Below are 27,721 nucleotides of genomic sequence, written 5' to 3'. Positions count from 1 at the left end.
AGTGACCTTGAAATTCTTACTTCACCCACATTGAAAGACTGGCAATTAGCATTCATATACATGTCAAAACATCCACTGTAATTCAGGATCATTAAATGTGCTGTTGTCACAATACAACCTAAGTGATACTAAATGGACGCCGTCTCTCATCCAGGTACCGTCTTCAGACGATGAGATCCCTCGCAGGAGTTAGCCTCATGCTCAGGCTGCTGTGGGCCTGCCTGAGATGGGATGACATGGCCGTGAAGCCCTCTGCTGCCGTAGGGACCTCACGTAAAGGTCAGACAACCCCAGAATCTACCGAGTCCTCGTCCTTTCCTTTCCTTGGCTTTCCTTGTATATTACAGAGGCTCCACTGCTGCATAGTAACATAGTCTGGGCAAAGTACACAGATGAAACCAGTTGCAATTAAAAGATAAGTCTTGATCAGCTATTTGCAATCAGGACCCATACACTGTGATCCAGTCCTCATACGGAGATGTGATTGGCATACAATGACTCTAAAGCCAAAAATGGAATCTTGTTTTTATAAACATGTGTGCACTTGTGTGTTAGTGGTATGTTAAAGGTCTCATTAGGCTATACTACTGTACATACATATGTTTGTTTGTAGTGAAATCAATAGTTAAACTCAGTGGGCTTTGGGGTGTAGCAGGCCTTAAAGGGGTGAGCAATGAATTTTCCACTGTAAATTGGTTTAGAGAAGTGCCATACTCTAGTTTTTTTTATTTGGTGACACTGATGACATATTGCCAACTCACAGGAATATTACATGACACAAATGTTTGCCATGTTCGGAGTGATCCAATATGCTTGTGTTGTGTCGCAGTACACAGGAACATAAGGTCTCTTCATCTGTGAGCTGTTGATCATTGTAAGATGTTCTACCAAGCTAATCTCCCACGTGAATATCCCCACAGAAACCACAGACACGGACATCATCACTACGGAGATCATCAAACGGCGAGACGTGGGGCCTTATGGCATCCGTTCAGAATACTGCATCAGGAAGATCATCTGTCCCCTCCACAACAGAGAAACTCCTCCTAAAGGTAGTTTTTGTTTTTACTGCATGTCGCTTAAAGGGGAAAGTCATCTTGAACAGTTTTCGTCCATATGTACGTATGTGCCCCACATTCTTGTGTCCATCCATAGCTAATCTTGCAAACAACTGCACAACACCAATCAGCACAGAAGTTCTAGTGCACTCAGTAGGCCAAGGAAGTCGATTACTGAATATTTGCCAAATATTTTAAAGATTTTGTGAATATGTTTCTCATCTCAGTTCCACCGTCCCGCTGAATAATAATGAATAATAAAAAAAATATATATAAATATCTGTTTTTATTTCACAGGGTGGCCGGCCAATGTGGCCAGCAATATTTTAACCCTAACGGTCAATTAAGATTTTAATCGGCTAATGGAAACCCAGGACTGGGCTATCCTCTCCCACTTCTTTTTAGACTGTTAATTACATTGTGAGAGACATGGTGGATGGGAGGCACATGAAGAAATCTCTTGCAGGATCCCACTGTAGGCCAACTAGGGATACGTGTTAGGTCCAGAGGCACATTACATTTTTTGCAACACGGGTCCAAGTTTAGTAAAAAAAAAACGCCATTGTTGATCCAGTTTGAAGAATTGTGGCTGTGTTTTGCTGTAACAATCAATGCTTTGTTCCTCTGTTACTACCTCTCATCATCTCTCTCATTCAGCCGAGACCCCTACTCCCCAGAGGAAAGGCCTGCGCTCCAGCGCCCTGAGGCCCAAGAAGCCTGAGCCAGCCAAGCAGACTGGACCCATCGTCATGGAGTCATGGGTTGCTGAGGAGGAGCTGGAACTGTGGGAGATCAGAGGCTTCGCAGAGAGGTGAGAAAGACTTTGGCAAAAGTTTGAGAAAGATGGAATACTACAAATTCCTATAAGCAACCATTAGTTTTCTCTGTTGTAACAGCACCACCTAGTGGTGTATTCTGACATCACTGAGAACTAAAGGCAGAGTTTCAACATTATATGACTGCAGAGCGAACATTAAGGAAGTAACCTGTCCAATTTACAAACTATCTGGATGTTCACATCCATTCTGCAGTCTGCAGCGATATCTTTGACTGTAAATATACACCTCCGCCCTTAAGAACCTTATGCACAAGGCTGGTACTGGTACTGTGCACCACCAGTAAGGGTTTGTGTGCAGGAGAACTCACTACACAGTGAGGATTCTATTGCTTTAATTTGACTACTTACTACTTTAATTGACTATCATTAATAGCGCATCCACAGAAAAGTGGTGAATCTTCTCCTTTAATGCCTTTTCCCTCTGTGGTGCAGGGTGGAGAAGGACAAGTCGCAGGGTGGAGACTCATCTAAGATTGGTAGCAGTCTGAAGACAACGGAAGAGGTGAAGGCCCACCTTGAGTCTCAGCTGAAACAGGCCAGGCTGGCTGCCCAGCAGGTAGGTGGAACTTGAAAAAAGAACCTATGATCCAATGGATACAATGTAGTTATTTTTGGGGCGGTGTAACCGCCCCCTATAAGTGAGGTTTGGACACTGACCAATCCTGCACCGTGATTGGCCAATAGTCTACAACGCAGTCTACAACCCTAACCCTTCCACAGTCAATGCAAATCTATACTTTTGCAAAGTCAGCCAATCACATTACAGCTAGTGTCATCACCACTAGCTGTAATGTGATTGGCTGACTTTGCAAATTCAGGACTGTGATTGGCTAGCGAAACACATGACACATGTGCAGCCCTATGAATAGCAGTATGGACAAGTGTTTTTTTTAAGTCAATCACTTCCATCACTGTGATGACCACTGTGACCACACCGCCCACTTCACACTGGGTGTGATTTTTTTGTTTCAAGCAATGTTCCCTCTAAGCTGTGCAACTGCACTATTTTGCACTGATCTGGAGTCCCTCGCGCACAAGAAACTTTATAAGCGCAATAAGCAACAGGGTGATTGATTTGTGTATTGTGTCCCGCCGTGGCCTGATTAATTCAGGGTCTTTCACCCTTGCTCTCATCTCTCTCTGTCTCTCTCTCTCCATCTCTCCCTTTCCCCCTCTCTCTCTCTCTCTCTCTCTCTCTCTCACACACACACACACACCAAGTCACAGACACACCTCCTCTGCCCCACATAACGCAATCCCTTTCCGTCACCTACTTTTATGAATGGAGACACCAACATTTAGTTGTGAGAGTAGTGAGTATCGAGAGAGAGGAGAGTCAGGGTTAGGCAACCGCATGTTAAATGTGGGCATAGGACCGAGTTCTGGAGGAAACCCTGAGCAAATTAATTCGTAGGAGTTTTGGAATTATGCTATTCCTTGGCTAAATTGGCAGGAATGCACAGAGAAGTTAATCGTAAACAGTTATGACTGTTGGATGTGAATTTTCTGGACATGAAACTACACTACGGTAAAGGCCATGGATAAAATAAAATAAAATATTTTTCTTTATACATTTTTAGAACCGTAAATATACTGTATACCACTTTCACATTATTTGTAAATATTTTGTTATTTTTTCTTTGCTTGTTATTCAAACCATTATTTTTCAAATCACATTTTAAAAGGCATTAACACAACAATAATATAGCTTTCACAAAATATAACAGTGCAGTTATATTTAGTACCTATCCCAAGCAAGTTTCAAGTCTCTGTAAGTTTATTTGCATACTGTACTGTCCTGAGTGTCCTATAATGAACTGAATTTGGCTTCCTCTGAAAATGAAACATCTATGGTATGCTTTAGAAAATGGTTTGCAGTAGTAAGGTCAAGTATACCATGAGTCATAGTCAATGGGCTAAATATGCCAGACCACTGTATGGTCCTTTAATTTCGCCAATTGATATGCACGTTTTAAAATATATTTTTTTGCTTTCAAGAAACGCCTTGAGCAGCAGAAGACGGGTGTTACCACCACTGCCGTCTCCTCAACCACAACTACCCCCACCACCACTCCTACCAGCACCCCCACCAAGTCAGCCTCCACAGGCCAGAAGATGGGCCAGGTTGCCCCTGGAACCAAGATGGTCCTGGGCTCCAAACTGGCTTCGCCAGTGTCCTTCCAGCAGGACAAGAACTTCCAGCAGTCTTTTGCCTCCTGGGTCAACAAGCAGGGTCAGACCAGCAATGACTCAGGTATGCCAATGAGAACGAGGAGGGGGTTTAAAGTTCATATGGAGATCATGCATGGTGTGCTCTTACTTCAGAGTCATATGCCTCTCTGTCTCATCCTTTATGCTCGATGGCTAAGGACTTATGTTGGCAGACACATGCGTTCTTTTTTAATTGTTGCGTTCTGAAATATTACTTTTTATTTTAAATGTTTCCCCTAAGACACTGTTTGAATTTAAAAGGTCCATCACCATCATGAGTTCATGACTTCTGTCGTATCGTTTCACTTTTAATTTTTAGTTTTTTTGTCTGTATTCACCAGATTAACAAAGTGCTTTTGTAGTCTGTGGTGTCCACTGGCTTGCCTGTAAAATTCCAGGTATTTTTTTAGATTCCTCTATTGCTAGAATAAGAGCATACAGGAGCTTGTATATATTCAGGCTAAAATTACCACTCCCAAATTACTTTCGAACCAATCAGTGGACACCACGGCTGTAGTGCACAGACTTTTGTAGTGGCCCCCTTTGGGTCTTATTGCGTGACCGCGGGTGGCATGGTGTGTCTTGCAGCATCCACTGGCCCGGTGGCCACCGTGGCTAGCGGCGTCACCGCCACGTCAGGGCAAACCTTCCAGATGGCCAGCGGCCCGGTGACAGTGGCTGGGCAGGTCATCACCGCCAAGTTACCACTGCCAGTTAACAGCAAGATAGTCACTCTCAACATGCCCACCACGCAAGGAGGTAGGGAGTCTAAGAGTGTCGCAGACCGCTGCCGTAGATAATTGTTTTGCTCATGAGGCTTGCCCGGTAGTCTTGAAGGACAGGACAGGGAGGACATGCGGGATACAAACCCCTGATTTGATCTATTACGTGATGTGATTAGTTGATATAATGCGCGTTGCTGATGGGTGATGGTCACTTCATTTGCCACTTCATTTTTTCCACTTTGTGAAAGATTAGTTGAAAGAACACTATTATGACCACAAATTGGATCATAGTTATTTTAACCTTATGATTCTACGGTTTATTTTAAATAATGTTACCATGGACACTGAGTGAAAAAATGATGAGTGTAGGTATAAAAAAGAAAGGAAAAAGAAAGCTACTCATTTGTATTCAATGCCTAATTCAAATCTGCAAGACAATATGAGTGAATGAGTAGTAATGCCTTACTGCTATGGTATATATTCCTCTAGCACTGAATGTACTCCAAATCTAACTGCTTGTAGCCATCATCAACATTCCCTCGCTCTCCTCCATAGGCGTTCAGCAGAAAGTCTTGGGAATTTTCCCCTCCGGCCCCCCAGCTAACCTTCGCACCTACAGCACGTTACACCCCACAACTGGCAACATCAACCTCCGAGCTACAACCGCATCCTCCATCACCCAGCAACAGGTACAAATACAACTATACATTATTTCCCAGTGGAACATGCTGGTAGCTGACAGGATGGTGCGTTCTGAGAGCACAGGGTGGGATGGGGCATTCAACAGAATTCTCCAGCCACAATCGAAATGGGGATGTTGAGATTATGGGGTCTTCTGATCTGAACATTTTGAGAACCTCTGCATTATCCTATTGTAATTCTTTGGCTCAGGCTATCACAACAGGAGTCCAGGTGCGGCCGGGCATGACTACGATCCGCTCACCTACCCAGGGTGCCACAATGGGCACAACTTTGGTCAGAGGTCAAGTGTTGGCTCAACAAGGTATTGTGTCTACCAATAGATAACGTTCTAGTCACTGCAGTGTTATTTCTGTTGCTGTGTATGAACATATTGTGGAAAGTTGGCAATTTTTCATCCCCCCACACCTAAACTATTTCAGATACTTCCTTGGCACAAATTGTAATTTCTGGTTATGTTAATGATCGTTTGAAGTAGTGAATGTGAATGCATGTGGTGATAAATCATCTCTTCCATAACATATGTTTACTATAAGTTTTCTTGTGGAAAACACTTTGCTGGCACAGATATAATTTCTTATTGATTGATTGATTGAAATTTTTATTAGGCAAAAGAATGTAAAACAACACAGTTACATTTATAATGCTTTTGTCTAAAAGGTCCGGCCAAAAAAGTCCTTGCGGGCTTATTTAATGGTGTTTGGCAAACAGATTTTAGGTGCATTACCGCCACCCTCTCGTGGTAGTTAATCTTAGCACAGCCTTGTTCACGTTGCCTGCAATTCGTATTTCACATCCGGTGCAAACACACCAGATTACATTTGGATAGGAGTATTCTGCCTGCATTTGTTTATTAAGTTCTTCATGTCTCATTGTCTCAATGTTGTTTGTCTGCCTTCAGGCCAGCCTCAGCAGGCTGTGACTCAAATGGGCCGTGGCCAGCCCGTGTCTGGCTCTAGTCCTGCTCAGACTACTCTAGGTCAGAGAGTAGTCGGTGCTGCAGCCTCCCTGCGTGCTGCCACACCGGCACCTGGGCAGTCCCCCGCCACCACGCCAGCACCTGGGCAGACTCCCGCTGCCACACCAGCACCTGGGCAGTCTCCCACCGTCCCTCCCCCAACGTCCCAGGCTAATCGGCCACAGCAGGGTCAGGTCAAGCTCACCTTGGCCCAGCTCACTCAGCTAACACAGGGGGCACAGGTGTGGACTGCATGCCTTTTGTTCAAATTCATCTTTTATTCTCTATTTCATATGCACATGGTTGTAGGGGGTGGGTAGTCATTTATATATCCAGATCATTCTATCGCAGCTGTCCGCCAGTGGTTATGATAGGTGAAACCATAGGGTTTATTTAACTAAGACATGTGTTTTGAACCCAATTGCTTGTGCAAAGGAGAGATGAGAGTAGGGTGACTTCAGTCCTTTAGTAATGACCGCCCAATTCATTGTCACGAAAAATGTTACTCTGATAGATGTCTGCCGGGTCTGCATGGACATATAGCTGGCCGACCCTAAGCAAACGTCTGTGGAGCAGACTTTTTTTTTTCATCGAGCACCTATGCAAAATGTAAAATGGGGTTGGTATACTTAAGAAGTCCGGTAAGATCAGAGTCTCTGGGTAACTCCACATATAGGCCTAACCCGCAGCAATGTTGCATATACAAACAGATGAACATTTCAGTGCTATGCCTCTTGAACACGTTGGTCTGTTTACACGCTAAAGACTACTTACTTGAGTATGCTTGACTATGAAAGAAGAAAGTCCTTACGCAGTCCGCCCTATTGTCTCTATGCGTACATGTCTATTTTCCCTGTAAAACCTTTGGTCTCTATTCTTCCAGGGGAATCCAGGTCTGACAGTGGTAATCCAGGGTCAGGGCCAGACCCAGGGCCAGCTGCAGCTTCTCCCCCAGGGGGTAACGGTCATCCCTGGCCCTGGTCAGCAACTGATGCAGGCAGCCATGCCCAATGGCCTGGTCCAGCGTTTCCTCTTCACCGCCATGCCCCCTACCTCCACAGCCTCATTGGCAGCATCCACCACTACCACTGCAATACCTACATCAGCTGCATCTGGCCAAGTCTCAACAACATCCCCATCCCTGGCCCAGACCCAAGTTGCAGCCAGGCAGCCCACCCAAATGCAATTGTCTTCCCCTATCCCAGCCATAGCACCTTCACAACCTCAAATTGCAGCCCCTGTGCCCTCTCCAGTACAAATGCCCCAAACGCAAGTGTTTGCCCCAGCCGCAGCCGGGCCACAACACCAAGTTGTTGCTCCATTTATGGCCCCAACACAAATTTCTGCCCAAACCCCAACTTCTGCTCTTGCACACAACCAAGTTATTTCTCCAGCTATGGTCCCAACACACTTTTCTGCCCAAACCACAGCTTCAGTCCCTGCACACAACCACGTTTTTTCTCCAGCTATGGCCCCACCGCAAATGTCTGCCCAAATCTCAGCATCAGCCCCTGCACACAACCACGTTTTTTCTCCAGCTATGGCCCCACCGCAAATGTCTGCCCAAATCTCAGCATCAGCCCCTGCACACAACCAAGTTGTGTCTCCAGCTATGGCACAAATGTCTGCCCAACCCCTGGCTTCAGCTCCTGCAAGAAACCAAGTTGTTGCTCCGTTTATGGCCCCAACACAAATCTCTGCCCAAACTTTACCTTCAGCCCCTGTACAAAACCAAGTTGTTTCTCCCTTTGTTACCCCAACACCAATCTCTGCCCAAACCCCAGCTTCAGCCCCTGCACAAACCCAAACTGTGGCATCGGTGCATGCCCCAGCCCTGGCCCAAATGCATGTCTTTGCGCCTGCTCGTGCCCTGGCCTCAGCCCCTGCACAAATGCAAGTTCAAACTTCTGCATCCGTTTCATCTCCAGCAGCAGTCGTAGTACCTTCCCAAGTTGTTTCCACATTAGCTGCTACACCCTCCATCCAAATGTCTGTCCCTGTCACTGTACCTGTCCTGGCCCCACTCCCCTCCCCAGTGCACTCTCCAATCACTGCGCCTGCTGTCACCATGTCCCCAACCCAAATCGCTGTCCCATCTCCAATCAAAGCCCGAACCCAAATACCCCCTGCACCTCCCTTCGCTGTCCATGCAACAACAATGGCCACTGCTTCTGTTACAGCGGTAACAGCCACTTCCACAACACCTTCAGTACCAGGTAAGAGATGAAACACATCAAGCAGCAATATAAAGATTTGATATTACTGAACCAGTGGACAACGTTATTTTATGAATCTATACACAGATTTGATCCATTTGTTTTCCTGTAACTTTTTAGGACCATGCATTTCACTGTATTAGAGCTTCATTTGTTCTTCCTTTTCTGTCTTCCTGTAGCTCTGATGGAGCGGAGAGCAGCTGAGCCTCAGGTTTGGACTCCTGCGTCATCTCAGTCCCAGGCTCCAGTCCAGCTAGCTCAACAGGCTGCAGCTCCCTTCCAACCACCTGCCCTGGCCCCGCTGTATATCCCTGCCCCTGCATCCTCTGCTACCTCTGCTCTCACCCCTGTATCTGCTCTTGCCCCCGCCTTTGCCTCCACACCAGTTTCCACACCGCTTGTTCCAACAACGCAAGCACCACTTCTCTCCCAGGCACTTACCCAGCACTCTGCAAGCGTATCCTTGCCGCAGGTATCCCAAATGTCAGCCTCACCCATGCAGGTTCATATGAAGGCTCTACCTGTTTCTTCTGTTGTTACTCAAACTGCAGTGAGACCCACCCAGCCTCAGCTCCACGCCCAGTATCAGGCTCAGACTCAACTTCAACCCCTGCCTCAAGCCCATATCCGGGCACCGATTCAGGTCCAGACCCATATACAGGCCCAGCAATTGTCACATGTCCAGCCCCAAGCCCATATCCAGGCCCAAGTGCAAGCCCAAGGTCACCCCCAAGTTAGAGTGCAATTTCAACCACGGGCACAAATTCAGGCTCAGCAAACTACCCAAGTCCAAGCTCAGGGCCTGGCTCAACTTCAAACTCAGGCTCAGTTTCAGTCCCAAACTCAAACCGTGCCCCAGGTCCAGGCCCAACTCCAGTCCAGAGTTCAGCCTCAGTACCATCCCCATGTGCAAGTCCAGTTTCAGCCACAGTCTCAAATCCAAACTCAGGCTCAACAGCAGGCCCAGGTCCAATCACCAGCCCAGGTTCAAGCACAGCCTCAGGTTCAGTCTCAGGCCCAAACTCAGCTCCAACCCCAGTCACAGGTCCAAGCCCAGCTCCATCCCCAGGTGCAAGGTCAGTTTCAGCAACAGTCCCAAATTCAACCACAGCAACAGCCCCAGGTTCAAACTCAGCTCCAAACGCCGACCCAGGTTCAAGTTCACTTCCAACAGCAGGCCCAGGTCCGTCCTCAGATGGGTCAACATCAGCAGATTCAGGTCCAAGCCCAACCCCAGTTACAAGCCAAACTTCAAGTCCAGTTCCAGCCACCTAACCAAACCCAGCTCCAGGCACAGCCCCAACTCCAGACAAAAACCCAACTCCAGGCTCAGCCCCAGCTTCAGGTCCAGGCGCCGCTTCAAGCCCAGCCTCAGCTTCAGGTCCAGTCCCCGATCAGGCATCAGCTGATCACGGTTCCGGGTCTCCAGCAGCCTGTTCAGTTCCTCTCGGCCCTCCCACCGCACGTTGCGGCCCAAATTCAAGCTCAGATCCAGGCCCAGGCACAGCAGCAGGGTGGTGCTGTTCCCCAGCAGATAAGGCTGCAGTTGCCGATTCAGATCCAGCAGCCAGGTGGGCAGGTGCAGACGCATCAAATCCAGAACATGGTGACGATCCAGGCACCAGCCAGTGTCCAGGAGCAGCTACAGAGGATGCAGCAGCAGCAACAACAACAACAACAACAACAACAACAGCAGCAGCAGCAGCAGCAGCAGCAGCAGCAGCAACAACAGCAACAGCAGCAACAGCAACAGCAGCAACAACAGCAGCAGCAGCAACAACAGCAGCAACAGCAACAACAAATGCACCAGCCACAGAAGAAGAGGAAACAGGAATTTAAGAGGGAGCAGAAAGAGCATAGCGTCAGTCCTGGTGACGGCATCCAAAAACAGGTGGGGCTTGAAATGCATCAGTAATATGATCCTTACCTGTGTCGTGGAACAGCAATGAAAGCCCTTTTACATAAACTAAAAGCCTATTTATTTATTTTGTTATCAGGTGTCAGGGAGGCAGAACACCACATCAGAACAGACGAAACAGAGAAAGAGTCAGGCTGCAGCGGAGCGAGAGGAGAACCAGAGGTCTGACACTCCTGCAAGTTATATCTTAGTTAGTATATTTTAACTTCACGGGTAAAACAAAGCACTAATTCTATGCCATTTCCTGATCCCTGTCCTGTCTTCTCTGAAACCAGGATCATCGTGTGCAACCAGGTGTTGAAGTTCATCCTAGACAAAATGGAGAAGGACGAGAAGCAGGCGGAGAAGCAGGCAGCCAAGAAGCGGAAGAAGGAGGAGGTGGTGGAGCAGAAGCGCTCCAAGCAGAATGCCACCAAGCTGACGGCACTGCTCTACAAGCACAAGGAACAGCTCAAGGCAGAGATTCTGAAGAAGAGAGCGCTACTGGACAAGGAGCTGCAGCTACAAGTGCAGGTCAGTGAAGAATATGGTTTACCAGTGTGCTGGATGTTACAATGCCAAAAACAAAAACAGCATGGTTAAATTAAAGGAGTAGTTCACCCAAAAATTACTTATTTCCTATCAATTACACACCCAATGTGTAATTCGCATTCCTAAGCCAATAGACAGACACAGAGATTGGGACAGAGTGAAAGAAAGACACAGAGAGGACAAATACACAAGAAAAGGATGGGGATTCCTCCTCTTCCAAACACAAGAAGAAGAAGACAGTGATGTCCACTACCTCAAAAGAGCCTTGAATTCGTGGTGATTTTTTTTAGTTTTTGTCACATTCCTATGGCAATAATTTGATGACCGGGTCATCGGTCAGTAGGAGACCCAATTGAGTCGACTCCGCCGGTCATCAAATTATTGGCTTAGGAATGCGACAAAACAAAAGAATCTCCATGAATTCAAGGCTTCATGGGGTGTGTAATTGATAGATAGTCATTTTTTTGGGTGAACTACTCCTTTAATCCATCATGTCTGATTCCCAAACCAATCATAAATAAAGCCCTAGTCTATTTTCCATCTTTATTAAAAGTGTTCTTTCACCTGACACTTTGCGTCTCAGGAGGAGCTGAGGAGGGACATCGCCAGACTGCAGAAGGAAAAGGAAAAGGCCCGGGCAGCTATCGCCCAAGCATCTGCTGCCACGGCCTCCGCCGCCAAGGTGGCATCTCACCCCTCCCACTCTACCCATTCCTCTCACTCCACCCATTCCTCTCACTCCACCCACACGGTGACCTCGCCCACTTCCCCCTCATCTTCCTCCTCCTCCCACAAGCGAAAGAGGGATGAAGAGCGAGCGGACAAAGAAAGACACCGTGATAAGCATCGGGACAAGGACAAGAAGCGGGACCGCGATCGGGACAAGGACCGGGACAGGGACAAACACAGAGACAGGGACAGAGATCGGGACCGAGAGAAAGAAAGACACAGGGAACGAGACAGACACAGAGAGGACAAGGACAAGGACAAAGACAAAGACAAAGACAGGGACAGAGATAAGACCCGAGAAAAGGATGAGGATTCCTCCCCTTCCAAACCCAAGAAGAAGAAGATGGCGATGTCCACTACCTCAAAGGATCACAAGAAGGACACCAAGCTGTACTGCATCTGCAAGACGGCGTACGATGAGTCAAAGTAAGACCAAGCCATCACATTACACTCGACCACATCCCTATTCCCTACACATTGTTAAACCATTAAGACCGGGAACGCATCTGTCATTTTTATTTTGGCTATTCAAAAATAGCTGATATACAAGCTCATAACGTGGCACCGAGTGCCGCGCTATGAGCTTGTAGATCTGATATTTTTTGGAAAATAGCACTTTGTGAAATCTTTGAATATATATATATATATATTTTTTTTACATTTTAATTTTTTTTTTAATCTTTGCTTCTGGGGGATTCTACAAATGTATTCTAAATCCTAACAGTTTTTTGAAAAGATTCATGTTGCTATAATATCTTGGCTTTTTTAACACACTTTTTTCATGTCAAGGACCCCCAAAATTATTATGTATTAGGCCGCAAACCCCCATCTCAAAATATGTTGTTCCAGGGACCCCCACAGAAGCAAAGATATGAGTAAAAAAATCCCTTTAAAAAAATGTATATATTCAAAGATTTGCAAATTTTCAAGATTTTTCAAAAAATAGCCAAAGAAATCTAAAGATGGGTTAAACATTGTTTTTGTTAAACACAAAAGGTGAAATGATGTCAGCAGCGTATTGGGTGTTGCGTCACCCACAACGCTCCAGATGCAGGTTCGAGGTCTTCACAGGTTCAAAAACCCTAATGGCCCCGCCCCGGAAGACTTGTTCCGACATCCGATTGGTTCTGAGATTTCTTTTAAATGACGGACCCGAACCCTAATGGACCCGTGAAATTAATTCAGGGATCTGATTAGTTAGTAATTAGTTAAGATATTACAGAACCAGCATGGTGCATATCTGAGAGGAGAGAGATCAGAGAGACCCAGGATCTGAGACAGGTCGGATATTATATGGACCTCACAAACCCAATCATAATAAACAGTGTTAAAACATTCCTATCTACTAGTAGATGACAGTGATGGACTACTCCATGGAATCTAACCGCTACATGCAGCCTACAATAAGTGATCCTCTCCTATAAAACAAGTGACAATGACATTTAAACTGTATGTTAAATGAATCATTAAAACAATATTTGCTGTAGCCTACATTGTGTATATTAATCAGTTTTGCTTGCTTGTGGTGATCAATAGACTATTGCATATGGCTCTGCAAATGAAATGTAAATGAATTTACAAATGAAACCTTTTGTCACTGATTGAATTGGCATTTGTTTTTAAAATGACCCATTCCTTTTCAAAACAAATGTACATATAACAGTTAGGTCCATCTTTACTGTGCACCTTTCCTCCATTCTGATACAACTCACTCAGCAATTCATGCGGTCTTTACGGATCCTCTCTGGTATTACACATAATGATGATAACGAGACCAGCCGGGTGGCCCGGGACCCGACCGAAACCCATTAGAAGATAAATCATGGATCTGAACCCGTATGGATCTCTGCTATTATCTCAGGTTTTCGGTTCAGGTGGACCTGTGAAGACCTTTAACTCTCTCACTGCCAGACTTATTTCTGTCTGCGTTTGCCCACTGCCAGTGATTTTTCGATTTTCTTACCTTTTTCAAGTAGTCACAGAATATTTATCTCCAGTATGATCGATCCCCTGATGGTTGCTAATCACAGCGGGTTTCACTGTGCTTCTGCAACAAACAAAAAAATGTCATCGCGACCTCCCCGTTCAATTTTATACGCCTTTGAAAATAGCATGTCTCGGCCAAAAATACATACTAAAAAAGAAAGTACACAGGAGCCGAGACACAGCCTTTTTAAGTAATAAGTTAACCAAGAAGTGAATGGAGCAGCAAATCTTCGGATCACGATATCTTGGGTTCTGAACGTTTTTCAAAAAAACAAAAGAACAAAAAAAAATGTTTTTTTTTGTAAACCGGTTATTTTCTCTCTCTCAGGTTCTACATTGGTTGCGACTTGTGTTCCAACTGGTTCCATGGGGCATGTGTTGGCATCACTGAGAAGGAGGCAAAGAAGTTGGAGGATTTTGTGTGCAGCGACTGCAAACGTGGCCAGGAGGGAACGAGCAACGAGGAGCTGTATTGCATCTGCCGGACGCCATACGACGAATCCCAGTACGGCTAATCGCACTGTATAATCTGTGACAGAAAAATATATATTTTGTGACATTAAAATGAAGTAGGAAAAAGCTTGTGGTTCTGGTTTGTGCCGTGGTGCTGTTACAGTTTTGTACAAAGAATAGATTACACATGGGTTTGTCATATTATTGGCGGTACATCGAAGTACAACTATGTTTATTATGAAAATGGACATTTTAGGCTAAGGGAAATGTTTACGATTATCTCCAAATCAGATATTCTAGTGCTGTGTAGAATTCCCCCCCCAGTAAAAAATGTAAGTGTCATTCAAGCAGCAAATGCCAGGGATTTTTATCAAATGTTTTCCCCTTCACATTTAACGTATTGGATGTATCCAAATGTATACCCCTGCTGCGTTAAACACACAAATTGTAAATATCTTTAGTTTCTTTTGCCAATATAATGCATTTCTTATGTTTATGCAAGCTTTGCCCTTCACCTTTCCCCCCAGGTTCTATATTGGCTGTGATCGCTGTCAGAATTGGTACCACGGGCGCTGTGTGGGCATCCTGCAGAGCGAAGCCAACCACATAGACCTGTATGTGTGTCCACAGTGTCAGTCCACTGAGGATGCCATGACGGTCCTCACGCCACTCACTGACAAAGACTACGAAGGCTTGAAAAGAATACTGCGCTCATTACAGGTACAGCTATTATGGGCATCTGCCCTGCTATTGTGTATCTGTTGTATCAATGCTCACATTGGCACCATAGGTCAATTTGCACTCCCTGTCAGGTGGTGTCCATTCTCTGAATTCTTCTTCTGGCTAACAATCTCTGATTTGTGATTTTTGGTAGACTCACAAAATGGCTTGGCCTTTCCTTGAGCCCGTGGATCCCAATGATGCACCTGATTATTATCGCGTGATCAAGGAACCGATGGGTAAGAGTCCATCTATATGCAGTCAAATCCTCAATGTGTTCACTCTCAGAGTTACAAAGGGATAAATTAACGCTGAGGATTTTACTGTGTAAGTTATCACTTGAATGTATCAAAGTGTCTGAAAAATGTCATAGCTTTGATTATTTAAAAAAAAACACATTGCTTGATTAATTGGTCTTAGTCGCACTTAGGACATATGAGGATTTTTAGAAAGATCACTAATATTTCAACCTCATGTCCCTTGTAGACTTTTCCACAATGGATGGTCGATTGCAAAAGCGCCATTATCACAAGCTTACAGAGTTTGTGGCAGACGTGACCAAAATCTTCGACAACTGCCGCTATTACAACCCCAACGACTCGCCCTTCTTTCAGTGTGCTGAAGTCCTCGAAGGTTTTTTTGTACAGAAGCTGAAAGGTTTCAAAGCGAGCAGGTAAGTTTAAATGCTCCCTCAGTGTCTCCAGCCGCCACTCTGTTCTTTCATACTTGTATCTTTGTCTGCTAGAAGGTTATGGCTGTGGCCTACTTCTGTTGATTCAGTCAATGGTCAAAATCCAAGGCAACTTCCCATTTAGGCTCCATTTCTCTAAAAGGTAGAAATGTTCAGTCACATTTGTATATGACTGTCACATTTGTATATGACATTCACATTTTTGTTCTGTAACCTCCAGTCAAACAAGGACTCCCAATAGGAACATTCCTTGTTAGGTGTTAAGTTAAAATGAAGCTACCTTGGTTTTAAGGGATGTTTTAAGTGATGACCCTCATATGACTTTTGCACTGAATCTCAGATTTTACATTTATAACCTCCTATCTGTCATTCACATCGTTTGTGATGCATGTTTATAGTAGCAGTGTATGCCTGAGGCATTTTGTTTTAAAGTGTGCTGTAGCAGTAGATTAGGCCTGGTACTATATGCAATCTCTCAGAAGTGCATGTAGCTTGAGGGTTGCTGAGCCTTGCTGAAGTTTGCCGAACTCCACATTATCATAGCTTTCGGCAGAACTTTGACAACAAGTGCCCCCTTGCATTTGTGTCATTTATCACCTTGCATTTGTGCCTGTTCACCTGTGCTGCATGCCTTTTCATTTATGCCATCCCATTCTCTCTTTCTTCCAGATTGTCAGATTCATAAGTCGACCGTTGTAGCTGGAGTCTGAGCTGGATGCTGGGGTCTCTAGTAGTGAAAATCATGGAGGCCTGCTGTTTTTCATGAACAGCATAAAATGTCTGAATATTTAAGACTAAACAAAACACACACATGCACACACATGCAAATGTGAAACAAAGGAACAAATTGTGAAATTTGAAGTGGTAAGATTCTAGCAATTGGTGACTTCAGGGATGATCACAGAATGGCAGCCATGTTGACATACGTGTACGAAGGAATCAAGGGATATGCTGCATCTCTTTTGATCATTAACAAATTTGTTAATCAAGTAAGCATCGAATAAGCCATTCCAAAAGATGAAAGCTTTGTTTTTGAGAAAGATGCAGTTTTAGCTCTTAATTGTTATTTATTTTTCTAATGTAATTTTCCATTGGACTGGCTATCTTCTTGACCAAATACTATATTTTATCATAGAATATTTAGCAAATGTTTTGTGTTTACTTCACTTTGGCCTTTGTCTAGCCTTTGTTTTAGGCAGTTCTGTTAATATGGAGGTAATTTTAATACTATAGATGTCACTAGGAGATAACCAACCAATTACTGTGGCAGTTGATCTTTTAAGTCAAAAAAGACATTTTGTGTGTGGAAGAAATTATGTATTTGCTATGGACCTCAACTCCACCCTATTCCTCTCTTTACGTTACGTTACTTGGGTACATTATATGCAGTAGCGTCATTTGTGAAGGATACTCTTCAATAACAATGGCATTCCCTGTACATTACCCCAACATGGCTGCAGTATCCTCACTGACCCCTTCGCATCCATTTTTTGTGTTACCACTTTGTTCATTTGTTATGAGATTCACAGTTTTTGACTGAATACTACATACAATAAATAAATGGGTTCTCAACTGTTCCCTCTCTCCACATTCTGTAGGTCTCATAACAACAAGCTACAGTCTTCTTCAGCCTCTTAGAATGCACCACACATTGCGCAAAACTAAAATGCACTCGCCAAGAACGCGGGTTTAATGAACAGTAAATCTGTGGCGGACTCTGCCTCCTCCTGTGCTTTGGAACTGCTCCTCTCCTTCCATCAACACACACTGCTAAAAGAAGGCTGACAGTCCGACCAGCGCTGCTGCTTCCATGCAAACTGTTAAGCAGTGCTGTCCCCTGGCCAGCTCTGCACCAGGGACATCGTGGGCCTGTTTTATTGGCACTTGGACTGTCATGGGGAGTGTGAATAATAAAGGCATTTCAGAGGAAAGTTTACCTCGGAGAAAAGACTCATAAAGCTTTCACATTTCCATGTACTTTTTTGCTTTTATATGTCATTCACTTCTTTGCCTGTTGAGAAGTACTTAGGCCATTGTTGTGGCCATCATGTCCAACGGAGAAGGCTCATTTCAATACCGAAATACTTTGCTGAGTTTTACTGAGCAGTGTATTGAGGTTTTGTCTGGAATCTGATTTCACAGTGGAATTACCCTGCCCCCCCCCCCATTTTTCATCTCATTTCTTTTATCTGAGGCATGAAAGACTATCAAAGTCTTAGTAAATGTCTGGACAGAAATAGTCAGTTTTGGTCAAGTTTCTATAGCCTACTGAAAGTAATAAGCTATTACAAATGGTTTGCTCTGCAGTAGTGACGGAAGGATTTAAATAACTGTATTTGAAGGTGTCCTGCCCTGTTTGTAAAAAATTGTCAAATTTTGACTTTTTCTTTTCTTTTTTTGTATTACAGCTGAAGAAATATTGATGTATATGAAACATAATAAATGGGAAAGTCTGCTTTCTTTCTCTTTCATCAGCATCTGGAACATGGAGTGTATTAGCTATCAGTTCAGTTGACCTACATGAGTCTTTGAAGAATTTCTTTAGGGAAACAACATATATTTTTTTCTTACTTTCTAATAAATATATTTATTGAGCAATGCAGAAGTTTCACCACAGAGTGCACATCAAAAGTAAAAGAGTATTGTACAAATCTTTTGGTGTATACACATTTTCTGTACAGTATTTTCTCCCATGCACCACCAATTGATATCTTTAAGCATTCATTTTATATTCTGTGCAAATAAGGGATCCTCGTTCCAGAATTGTTCAGCGTCATGATATTCACTGATAAACATGGGATCATGGCTGTAGACAGGACAGTAATGGCAAAATTCTATTAGGTTTCCTTCCCTTACGCTTTCGGTAACAAGCAATTCTATATGCCTGGAATGAGCATTTTAAATCTCTTACTGAATACCATGATGTTCACCAAAGATTTAAATTTGCATCTTTACTAATTATAATGTAATGGTACAGTAAATTCAATGCTGCTTAAATGTTGGAAAACTTCATCAACGGTACAGATTATGGGACTGTTTTACAAACTACTATAGTAATTATTTCCTGGGCCTTGAACCCCATAGATTTGTCTGCCTGAAAATACTGCATCATTTGGAGCAAATTTCAATGATTCATTGAAAAATACTCATTGTACAGTTTGTTTAATGTGGATGAGAATTGAACATGGTTATTGTAATACGGATTACACGTTTTATTTATTTAAATATACTATTTATTTATTTAAATACATTTTCTTAAACAAGCTAGCATGTTCAAGTGTTCTAAATGTTTTGAATAAGAACATCCAGTATCCTTCCCCCCAATCTCCCTCTCTCCTCCTGCCACAATCCAGTTAATTTATCACAAAGGCCAATCACAAGCAGTCGTTAAAATAAAACACTGACCCAGAATCAGTTCTTGTAACCATCCACCCCATACCACACGTTCCGATCTCGCGATGATTCCTCGCCCTCGCCTGACAACACTTCCTGCGCGTCCAGTGTTGCCAAGTCCGCTTATTATAAGCGACTTTGGACTTGTTTTCCTGTAAAGTTGCTTGTAAATGTTGGTCGTTGCGGGTTGCGGCTTTTTGGGCTTGTTTCTAAAGTGTAGTTGCTTATTTGGGCTTGTTTCCTAATGTTGTTTAAACGAGTGATTCTCAAACATTTTCAAGTCAAGGACCCCCAAATTAATTTGTATTTGTCTGCGGACCTCCATCTGAAAATATGTTATGGCAGGGACCCCCATACAAGATTTGTGTTGTTAAAATGTTTTTAAAATATTATTTTCTACAAGCTTGTTCCGTTCCACAAGCTTGTAGATCGGCTATTTTCAAATGGCCAATGTAATACGTTCTCGCTTCTTTGGAACTTGTTTTCATTGTCCTGGTTGCTTATTTCTCTCTCAAAACCTGCCAGCAAGGCACTTCCTGTGCATCCTATGATTTTTTGAAAAGCCCAATGAATGGACGGCGTCGGATGCAGCCTTTGAACCGACCAATCAGGACGCGCTGTGGAAGAAATTTAAAGGTCTGTACAGCATTTCCTTCCTCATAACCAGAGACTCTCTGCAAGGGACAGCTTCAGCTTGGTGAGTACTTGGCGATTATTCCTTTTAACTGTAAAGAAATGAAATGTTCTCCATTTCAGCGCAGAACATTACGTTATTGACTTTAATCAGGTCCAATAATCAATTTGGGCTACGATAAACTAACGTATAGCGATAACTTGAAGTTTCACATGGCATGTGGCATTCAATGTAACGTGGTAACGTTACTTGATCTGAGAACACCAAGTGTTGACATAAATATATTTATCTTGTGTTTAGAGACGACATTATAAAACCTTTTCACCGTTGAACACGCTGCTTTGGAAATGGCTGAGAACGCTCAACGTCTGAATAAGTTCAAGAACAAGGGGAAGGATACCAATGTGAGTAGCGAATTGAACCTGCAACCGTTGGCTACCATTATTCGACGTGTTTTGATTAAAAAGACGTTGCTATAGCAGTGTTTTGTTTCAAGTAACTTTACTGTGAACTCACGTGACCATATTGAATTTGGGTGAAAGTGTTTGACTATTCGTGTTGATTTGCATTACTGTCTAATAAAATATTCAATCAAAACGTCAAATCTAGGAGTTGAGACGGAGGAGAGTTGAAGTGAACGTTGAACTTCGAAAAGCCAAGAAAGACGACCAGATTTTCAAAAGAAGAAATGTGTCAACTCTCCCAGATGAGGCAACTTCACCTCTTCAAGAGAAAGGCCAAAATTGTCAGGTATCTAATTCTATTGATCTTATGAAGACCTATTTTTCTTTTTTACCTAGAACCATTTTCCTGGATTCTCAGATAAATGGTTTCAATGAGTAGGCTGTTACAGCACATTGATCTTTGTGTGACAATTTGCAGCTCACCAGGCAGTGGACAGTTGATGAGATTGTTACTGGAATAAATGGCAATAGCCTTGATGGAAAGGTCCAGGCTACTCAAGCAGCAAGGTAATGTCAAAACATGGATGTTGCTCTGTGTAGTGCACACAATTTTTTATTCTTTTTATTTTTTTTAAAGAAAATAACCTGCCCTGATCACTCATTGCAATTCTATGCTTTTTATTTTCCTCCTGAATGTAGGAAGTTGCTGTCACGTGAGAGGCATCCTCCCATTGACTTCATCATCAAAGCTGGTCTGATCCCCAAGTTTGTTGCTTTCCTGGGTCTGGCAGACTCTCCTCCCATCCAGTTTGAAGCTGCCTGGGCTTTGACCAACATCGCCTCCGGGACATCGGAGCAGACGGCTGCTGTCGTGGAGGGAGGAGCCATTCCGGCTTTCATTAACCTTGTCAGCTCCCCCCACGCTCACATCAGTGAGCAGGCTGTCTGGGCCCTTGGAAACATTGCTGGTAATTACTGCGACTGTTTAAAAAAAACATTCTTTTAAATAAACCATATCAGTTGAGCTACTGTAAATTTTCTCTTTTTTTCCCTTTTTACATAGGTGATGGATCAGCCCTCAGAGACAATGTCATCAAGCATGGAGCTCTGGAACCTCTGCTTAATCTGCTGGCAGTTCCTGAACTTTCTGTGTTTACTGTAAGTAAGCACTGTACTGGTGTATATACACTGCCATTCTCAGCTATTTGATAAAGCCACAGAATTTGCATCACTGCTTTAATCTACATGTATTGCATTGAAGTTTTGAACTCTCACAAAAGAGAGAAGTTTTCCCATAAATTGCCATAATTCATTCCCCTTGGCGTGCCACTAGATGGCACCCTAACCCAATCCTTGCCACCACACCCAGCAGATATTATACTTAATATTATTGTCTTGATTTCTTTCCAGTCTGGCTACCTGAGAAATGTCACTTGGACGCTGTCAAACCTTTGCCGCAACAAGAACCCCTCCCCACCTGTAACGGCCATACAGCAGATCCTACCCACTATTGTTCGTCTCCTCCATCATGACGACAAGGAGGTGCTGGCTGATACCTGCTGGGCCGTGTCCTACCTGACTGATGGCTCCAATGACCGCATTGAGATGGTTGTCCAGACTGGTCTCATCCCACGCCTGGTACAGCTGCTTGGTTCTGGAGAGCTGTCTGTCGTGGTATGTACGAGAACTTCAATTTCTACTTAGGCCTTGAAAACATGCTTTGATTAAAAAGTATGTTTCTGATGGTGCCATGCTCACCCCATACACCCAGGTTCTTGCATAACCCCTCACCTCTCTCCTGTTCTGGCTCCAGACCCCCTCGCTGCGCGCTATCGGCAATATTGTGACCGGTACAGATGAGCAGACTCAGACGGTGCTGGATGCTGGGGTCTTGCACATGTTCCCCCGGCTGTTGTCCCACCACAAGGCCAACGTCCAGAAGGAGGCGTCATGGACCCTGTCCAACATCACAGCAGGAAGGGATGCCCAAATCCAGGAGGTCATCAATGCAGGCCTAGTCCCTCGCCTGATTGAAGTACTCAGTAAGGTAAGGAAGTACATTTGTGTTTATTTTTAATCGATCAACCTGGCGTCCTTGTTTTGGGTATGTCTATTATAGGTGACATTTTTCACAACATTAAAAAATGGGGCCTCTACAAGCTCGCAGCACATCACGATGCATTGCACTGTGAACCTGAAGTGGTGTTGTCTGTCAAATGCACATGATATACATTTTACAGAGTCATTTCAGGTGTGTGTTTACCAGGGATTAAAGTTCTCAGTCCTGGGGACTGATTTCAGTCTTGAGGATTCCATGTGCCATGTTTAAAAATCAAAAATCACATATTGGGACATGGTCTGAAAATAATTTTCAGTCTTGGGATTCTTTTTTGCTTTAACCCCTGGTGTTTACACACACGATTCGGATTTGCCCATTATTACATTTGTCTCCTAAATAAGGTACATGCAAAATAATACCCGGCAGGCACACCCCAAGTTTTATTGTTTGTAGTCCCTGTTAAAACTGCTCTGTTTTATTTATTATTAAGGTAGATCAGTTTTGCTCATCTTGGACCCCTCTTTTTGCAGGGTGACTACAAGACCCAGAAAGAGGCTGTATGGGCCATTACCAACTTCACCAGTGGGGGCACTGTTGAACAGGTGGTGTACCTTGTTCAGGAAAATGTGCTGGAGCCTCTCCTCAACCTGCTCTCCTCAAAGGACTGTAAAATCGTCCTTGTCATCTTGGACGCCATCACCAATATCTTCCTGGTACGCAGAGTGTCATGACCGAAAGATTGGTGTATTCGTTTTTAGCTCTTCCATGTGAATTTAGACATTGGTGTCCTTATATACCTGTGCCCTTTGAAGCTGTTAGTGCTTACTGCTTATTAAAATGTTGTCTACCCTGGAGGAATTGCAGGAATAACGCGTCTTGTTTATTTCATTAGGCTGGAGAGAAGATTGGTGAATCAGAAAAGCTCTGCCTGATGATTGAAGAATGTGGTGGACTCGACAGGATTGAGTCCCTGCAGTCCCATGAGAACGAGCTGGTCTACAAAGCTTCTCTCAACCTGATCGAGAAATATTTCTCAGGAGAGGTATGTATATCTGGCCTGTTCTGCAATAATTGTATACCGTATACAATAATTGTATAATATTAAAATATGGGTTCTCTTTTGGCTAAAGAATGTTGCAAGTATTTTTCTGCATTAACGAACAAGTAAATGTTTATTTTTCAGGAGGAGGTAGTTGAGTCTGTGGTCCCAGAAACAACAACTGACGGTTATGCATTCCAGATCAGTGACAACCAAAGCACTTTCAATTTCTGAATACCTCTTTTCAACCCTTTTGTATTGTTAAGCAATACTACTGTTTGTCCCTTGTTTATGTGATTCATTCTTTTGTATGTATTTATGTACAAACTTTTTGGGGGCTTTGTGTTTTACAATGTGACTGTAAATAAAGGCTTATGACTATGGGCTTCACTTTTCTTTTGGTGTTAAATAAAGCAGGCATTTGATATTGCTAACTCATTGAATTGTTTAATTGGCTGTGAATTAAATGACTGGTTATAATAGGCAATAAAACATGTAATATCTGCATTGTATAAATATCCATATGAGAATCAGGTGTTCACTAAATTCAGCATGAAAAACTTGTCCTTGAATGTAGGGTATGTTAAAAATAAGTGTTAAATAGCTCTATTCTGATCGTACTCATTGATATAAAGTGTTTGTTCAGTAACAGGAGTCTCTTTAGTAAACATAGTGCATTTTCAGGTCGGGATACCAATTGTATGTACTACAGGATAAACACTATAAAATTAAGCTGATAAATGGGTATTTTCTGAGTGAGACATGGAAACCTGTTACTGAACAAACACTATAGCAATGATTGCCATCAGATAGCGCTTTAAACTTTGTTTTAACCCAAAAATATCACTTGCCCTACCGCAAAAAGCCAAGAAAAATATTCAGTATACTTGTACGGTAAAATCTGCAAGATCACAACATGTGAGATTGTAAATCTACTATTTTTGGTGAGATTTTGTGTGATTGAAAAAGAACGCACAAAGTACAGTGCAATTAATAAGTATAGAGGGTTTTGGTGGTTAAACTGAAGTGATGTTGATAAATTCCAAATATCAAAGTATCTTGCGGAACCCCTGGACTTGCAACACGGCACCCACTTTGAGAAACCGAGGTGTAGCCTATACTGTAGGGGTGTGTGTAGTATATAATAGATGTTCCAGGGTGCTATGCAACCTTCAAATCTACATGAAAGTTGTCTCCATATATGATCATGATAGGTTTGTGTTGCCCACCATCCACCCGCCCAAAAGGCAATATCATGTAGTAAGTAGTGCACAGACCATGCCCCTTGTGAAGTGTACAGGACCTGGGTTTGAATCCCACACCCGTCTTCTCTCTTTGCCCTTGGTCTTGTGTCTTTACCAATCTATCTGGAAAAAAAGCATAAACATGCAAGTGAAAATAATGAGAAGCCATTAACATCCTATACATTTTGGATCAAGGTGGTAAAAGAAAAATAAATATTGATGATTTTTCACCATATTCTACTCCACATGCAAGACTCTTTGCTTGCCTTGACCCCTACGTGAGGTGGTCTCTTTTGCTGTGTGTGTGTGTGTGTGTGTGTGGGGGGGGGGGGGGGCGGCGGCATTGTTTGGGTCCACTACAAATAAGCATATTGCATAAACACCTTAGTCCTATGAACATTTCTTTCGCTGCTTGTAGCTGACTGTATTGCAGTGATAAATAATGGCAAATAAAAACTTCTTGAAACTTCTTTAGGCGAGGGCGCTCTGACGCAAAATAGACCCTCTGTTCTATAAAAAATATCAAAGTAACGAGGGTGTCGCTTCCCAAAAAGAACTGATCTACACGTTAACAATGTTGTTTAGCTTGTAGGTTTGTTCTTACTGTCGTACTACGGAGTATAAACGATGCCTTGGCTCTCTTGATGCTGTAGTGCAAGGGTTCCCAAACCTTTCAGGCCGTGACCCCCCAAAATAATCATATTTGAACTGGGGCGGGCAAAATAATCATATTTGAACTGGAGACCACCCCCCCCCCCTAAACAATCATATTTGAACTGCAGGGACACCCCCAAAATAATCATATTTGATCTGGGGACGCGGCCGGCGGCCGCCCCCAAAATAATCATATTTGAACTGCATGGGGACCCCCACCCTGACAAGCACTTGGAATTGTAGGCATTACATTTAGTTTTACTCGGTTTCACAGATAAATATTGTTATAATAGCATTATCTACAAGCTCACAACGCCTGGCAGTGCGAGCTTGTAGATCGGCTATTTGAGATGTCTGGAGTGAGTTGGGCTCGATTTGGAGTGAGTTGGGCTGTTACCGGCTATTTTCACAATTAAATGTTTGCCTCTTTCTTAGTAATATCTGACAATTTGGCCAATTTGGTATTAAAAAGGTCTTACAAGTCATTAAATTGTAACTTAAGAAATGTGCAGATACCCTGTACACTTTTTTTTTTCTTTTTTTTTTTTTTACTTTGGAGTGAGTGAGAAAACAATATTGCACGTAAAAAAAAATCATCTGTGGACCCCCCAAAATCATGTGTGGACCCCCCTGGGGGTCCCGACCCCTAGTTTGGGAACCACTGCTGTAGCGAAGCCAGCCAGGGCTGCTCCAGCCTCCATACACAGACACATGAGCAGCACTGAGAGCGAGGACACACACACTCTGTCTGGAGTACAACAAGCCCTTTCTCAAGATGTGAAGGAGGAGAACACTGTGTGCCACCATACGAAATAAAAACTTTTTTTTTTTATAAATACCATATGCACAGTTTTTCTTCTTTTTTTTCATTTGTGACTGAGCAAAGTGTGTATCTATCAGCGATTATTATGGCAGTTATTCTGTCCACATCCGGGCCACATCAATGCCTCCTTGACTCCATTATTGTCTAAAAAACTGGGGGAAGAGGTTGATAAACCTTGTTATTTTTTTAAATGAGATATTTTTGTTTATAGCGCATAACAACAGTTGAGGCTGGAATCAAGATGTCTAATCAAGGGGTTCGGCGGAACGGTCCGGTGAAGCTGCGTTTAACAGGTACGTTTTTTAGCTTCATTTAAATCCCCCTCAAATATGTTTATACCCACACACACAACTAGAGAAGGCTGTTTTCTGTTATTGATGATACTTAATCGCACGTGAACGCGTCGTCGCTCTAAAGGACATTTTTGCGTCATTTTCATCTGAAAAAAGTGTCGACGCGACGCACGTCGACACTTTTTTCACATGAAAGTACGTCGGGTTTTTTTGCAGCGTGAGCGACGCGCTCGTGCGACGAAGTGTATTAAAAAATGAGCATCAAGTCGAGGCTCAGTGTATTTACTGGAATCGATCAGTGTTGCCATGTCGGCTTATTTATAAGCGACTTTGGGTTTCTTTTTCTGTAAAGTTACTTGTAAAAAAATGGTAGTTGCTGGTGGTTGCGTTTTTTTGGCCTGGTTTATATCGTGTACTTGTTTATTTAGAATTGCTTCCACATTTGAATTATTATTATTTAAACCAGCTGGTTCTCAACTATTTGCATAAACGTTTTGTGCTCAGGGAGCATTTGTGTTGATAGAATGTTTCAAACATTTGTTTATTAATATTTTATTTCCAGAGTTTATTGAAAATAGCAGATCTCGCGACGCGTTGAGAGCTTGTAGATCGGCTATTTTCAAATAAAAATTCCGATGCATATATGGTAGGTTTAAAGTGCTCATGAGGCCCAGTTGCTTCTTTTGGGCTTGTTTTCCTAGACCCGGTTGCCTATTTCTCTCACAAAACCTGGCAACATTGGAATGGAGCCCTTGCTGCCATGAAGTTGTAGCTTTAACCATAATAGGTGCGTTATTATCTCGTGTTTCTCTCTGCAACGTCGTGTCTCTTACACGTGAGACCTTTCGTTGTTCCCACGCCATTGTTGTTGAAACGCTTAGAATTATAACCCTAAAAATAAAACAAAAATAAACCATTACATTTGTATGTGCATTTGTAATGGGTGCTCTGGGAACTAGTCTTAGCCCTGCATTAACACTCACTGGTCCTGAAATGGCTGTTTATTGTGTTAAATTTGCATTGGCAGTTTTGTTGTTGTAACGTTGCTACTAGCAATAGGAGATTTGCCTGTTGTGATTATGTGCATATTTCTATGCAAAAAGGCAGTGGCATAAGTGAAATAGAAGCATTCTGAACGATTCTGAATAGTAGTGACATACACTACGTTGTTAGAGAGCGACAAAGTTGTCTAGCTAACGTTAGCCTAGCGAGACAGCCTCATTCTTCTTTGGCCAGTTGAGATGGACTGTCACTGATGGACAGTGACAGATTCTCACAATGTTTAATTTCAAGCCTTGAAATAAATGATGATGAAATATGCGTTTGGCAAATTTGATTTAGTCTCGGGAAAAAAAAGTTGTTATTGTTGGATATTATTGGGTTCTACAGTCCATAAATAACCAGTGGTGGAAGAAGTACTCAGATATTGTACTTAAGTAAAAGTA

General features: G+C 43.2%; 3 protein-coding genes across 8 annotated transcripts in view; all 3 read left to right on the top strand.

The window, feature by feature from the left end:
• Positions 1–18,188, top strand: part of bptf (bromodomain PHD finger transcription factor) — a 37,575-nt gene extending 19,387 nt beyond the window's left edge. For 5 of the 6 annotated variants that reach the window (XM_084071278.1, XM_084071277.1, XM_084071276.1 and 2 more), the window contains 18 exons: positions 155–279; positions 921–1,052; positions 1,716–1,869; positions 2,329–2,452; positions 3,895–4,150; positions 5,388–5,521; positions 5,724–5,835; positions 6,433–6,731; positions 7,373–8,705; positions 8,885–10,596; positions 10,703–10,785; positions 10,899–11,136; positions 11,738–12,309; positions 14,198–14,374; positions 14,850–15,042; positions 15,197–15,281; positions 15,529–15,715; positions 16,403–18,188. In XM_084071278.1, the coding sequence (XP_083927404.1) occupies positions 155–279; positions 921–1,052; positions 1,716–1,869; positions 2,329–2,452; positions 3,895–4,150; positions 5,388–5,521; positions 5,724–5,835; positions 6,433–6,731; positions 7,373–8,705; positions 8,885–10,596; positions 10,703–10,785; positions 10,899–11,136; positions 11,738–12,309; positions 14,198–14,374; positions 14,850–15,042; positions 15,197–15,281; positions 15,529–15,715; positions 16,403–16,418 (5,932 nt within the window). In that variant the 3' untranslated portion in view covers positions 16,419–18,188. The remainder of the gene's footprint in view (positions 1–154; positions 280–920; positions 1,053–1,715; positions 1,870–2,328; positions 2,453–3,894; positions 4,151–5,387; positions 5,522–5,723; positions 5,836–6,432; positions 6,732–7,372; positions 8,706–8,884; positions 10,597–10,702; positions 10,786–10,898; positions 11,137–11,737; positions 12,310–14,197; positions 14,375–14,849; positions 15,043–15,196; positions 15,282–15,528; positions 15,716–16,402) is intronic. The other variant, XR_014601769.1, reaches the window with a different exon arrangement.
• Positions 18,189–19,790: 1,602 nt separating this feature from the next.
• On the top strand, positions 19,791–23,692 carry kpna2 (karyopherin alpha 2 (RAG cohort 1, importin alpha 1)). The gene is made up of 11 exons (XM_084071881.1): positions 19,791–19,823; positions 20,061–20,164; positions 20,370–20,510; positions 20,643–20,731; positions 20,864–21,132; positions 21,228–21,322; positions 21,575–21,838; positions 21,978–22,211; positions 22,754–22,936; positions 23,116–23,265; positions 23,407–23,692. Exons 2-11 carry the CDS (start codon positions 20,108–20,110, stop codon positions 23,494–23,496), a joined length of 1,572 nt encoding a protein of 523 aa, XP_083928007.1. The 5' UTR covers positions 19,791–19,823; positions 20,061–20,107; the 3' UTR covers positions 23,497–23,692.
• Positions 23,693–25,881: 2,189 nt separating this feature from the next.
• Positions 25,882–27,721, top strand: part of smurf2 (SMAD specific E3 ubiquitin protein ligase 2) — a 68,910-nt gene continuing 67,070 nt past the window's right edge. Inside the window, exon 1 of the mRNA XM_084072700.1 lies at positions 25,882–26,276. Within this exon, the coding sequence (XP_083928826.1) occupies positions 26,225–26,276 (52 nt within the window). The 5' untranslated portion in view covers positions 25,882–26,224. The remainder of the gene's footprint in view (positions 26,277–27,721) is intronic.

Source organism: Gymnoscopelus microlampas (assembly GCF_963454915.1).
Source record: "Gymnoscopelus microlampas genome assembly, chromosome: 11".
NCBI classification, from domain to species: Eukaryota; Metazoa; Chordata; class Actinopteri; order Myctophiformes; family Myctophidae; genus Gymnoscopelus; species Gymnoscopelus microlampas.
The sequence above is the reverse complement of the archived record's forward strand: the minus strand, read 5'-3'. Positions and strand labels throughout refer to the sequence as shown.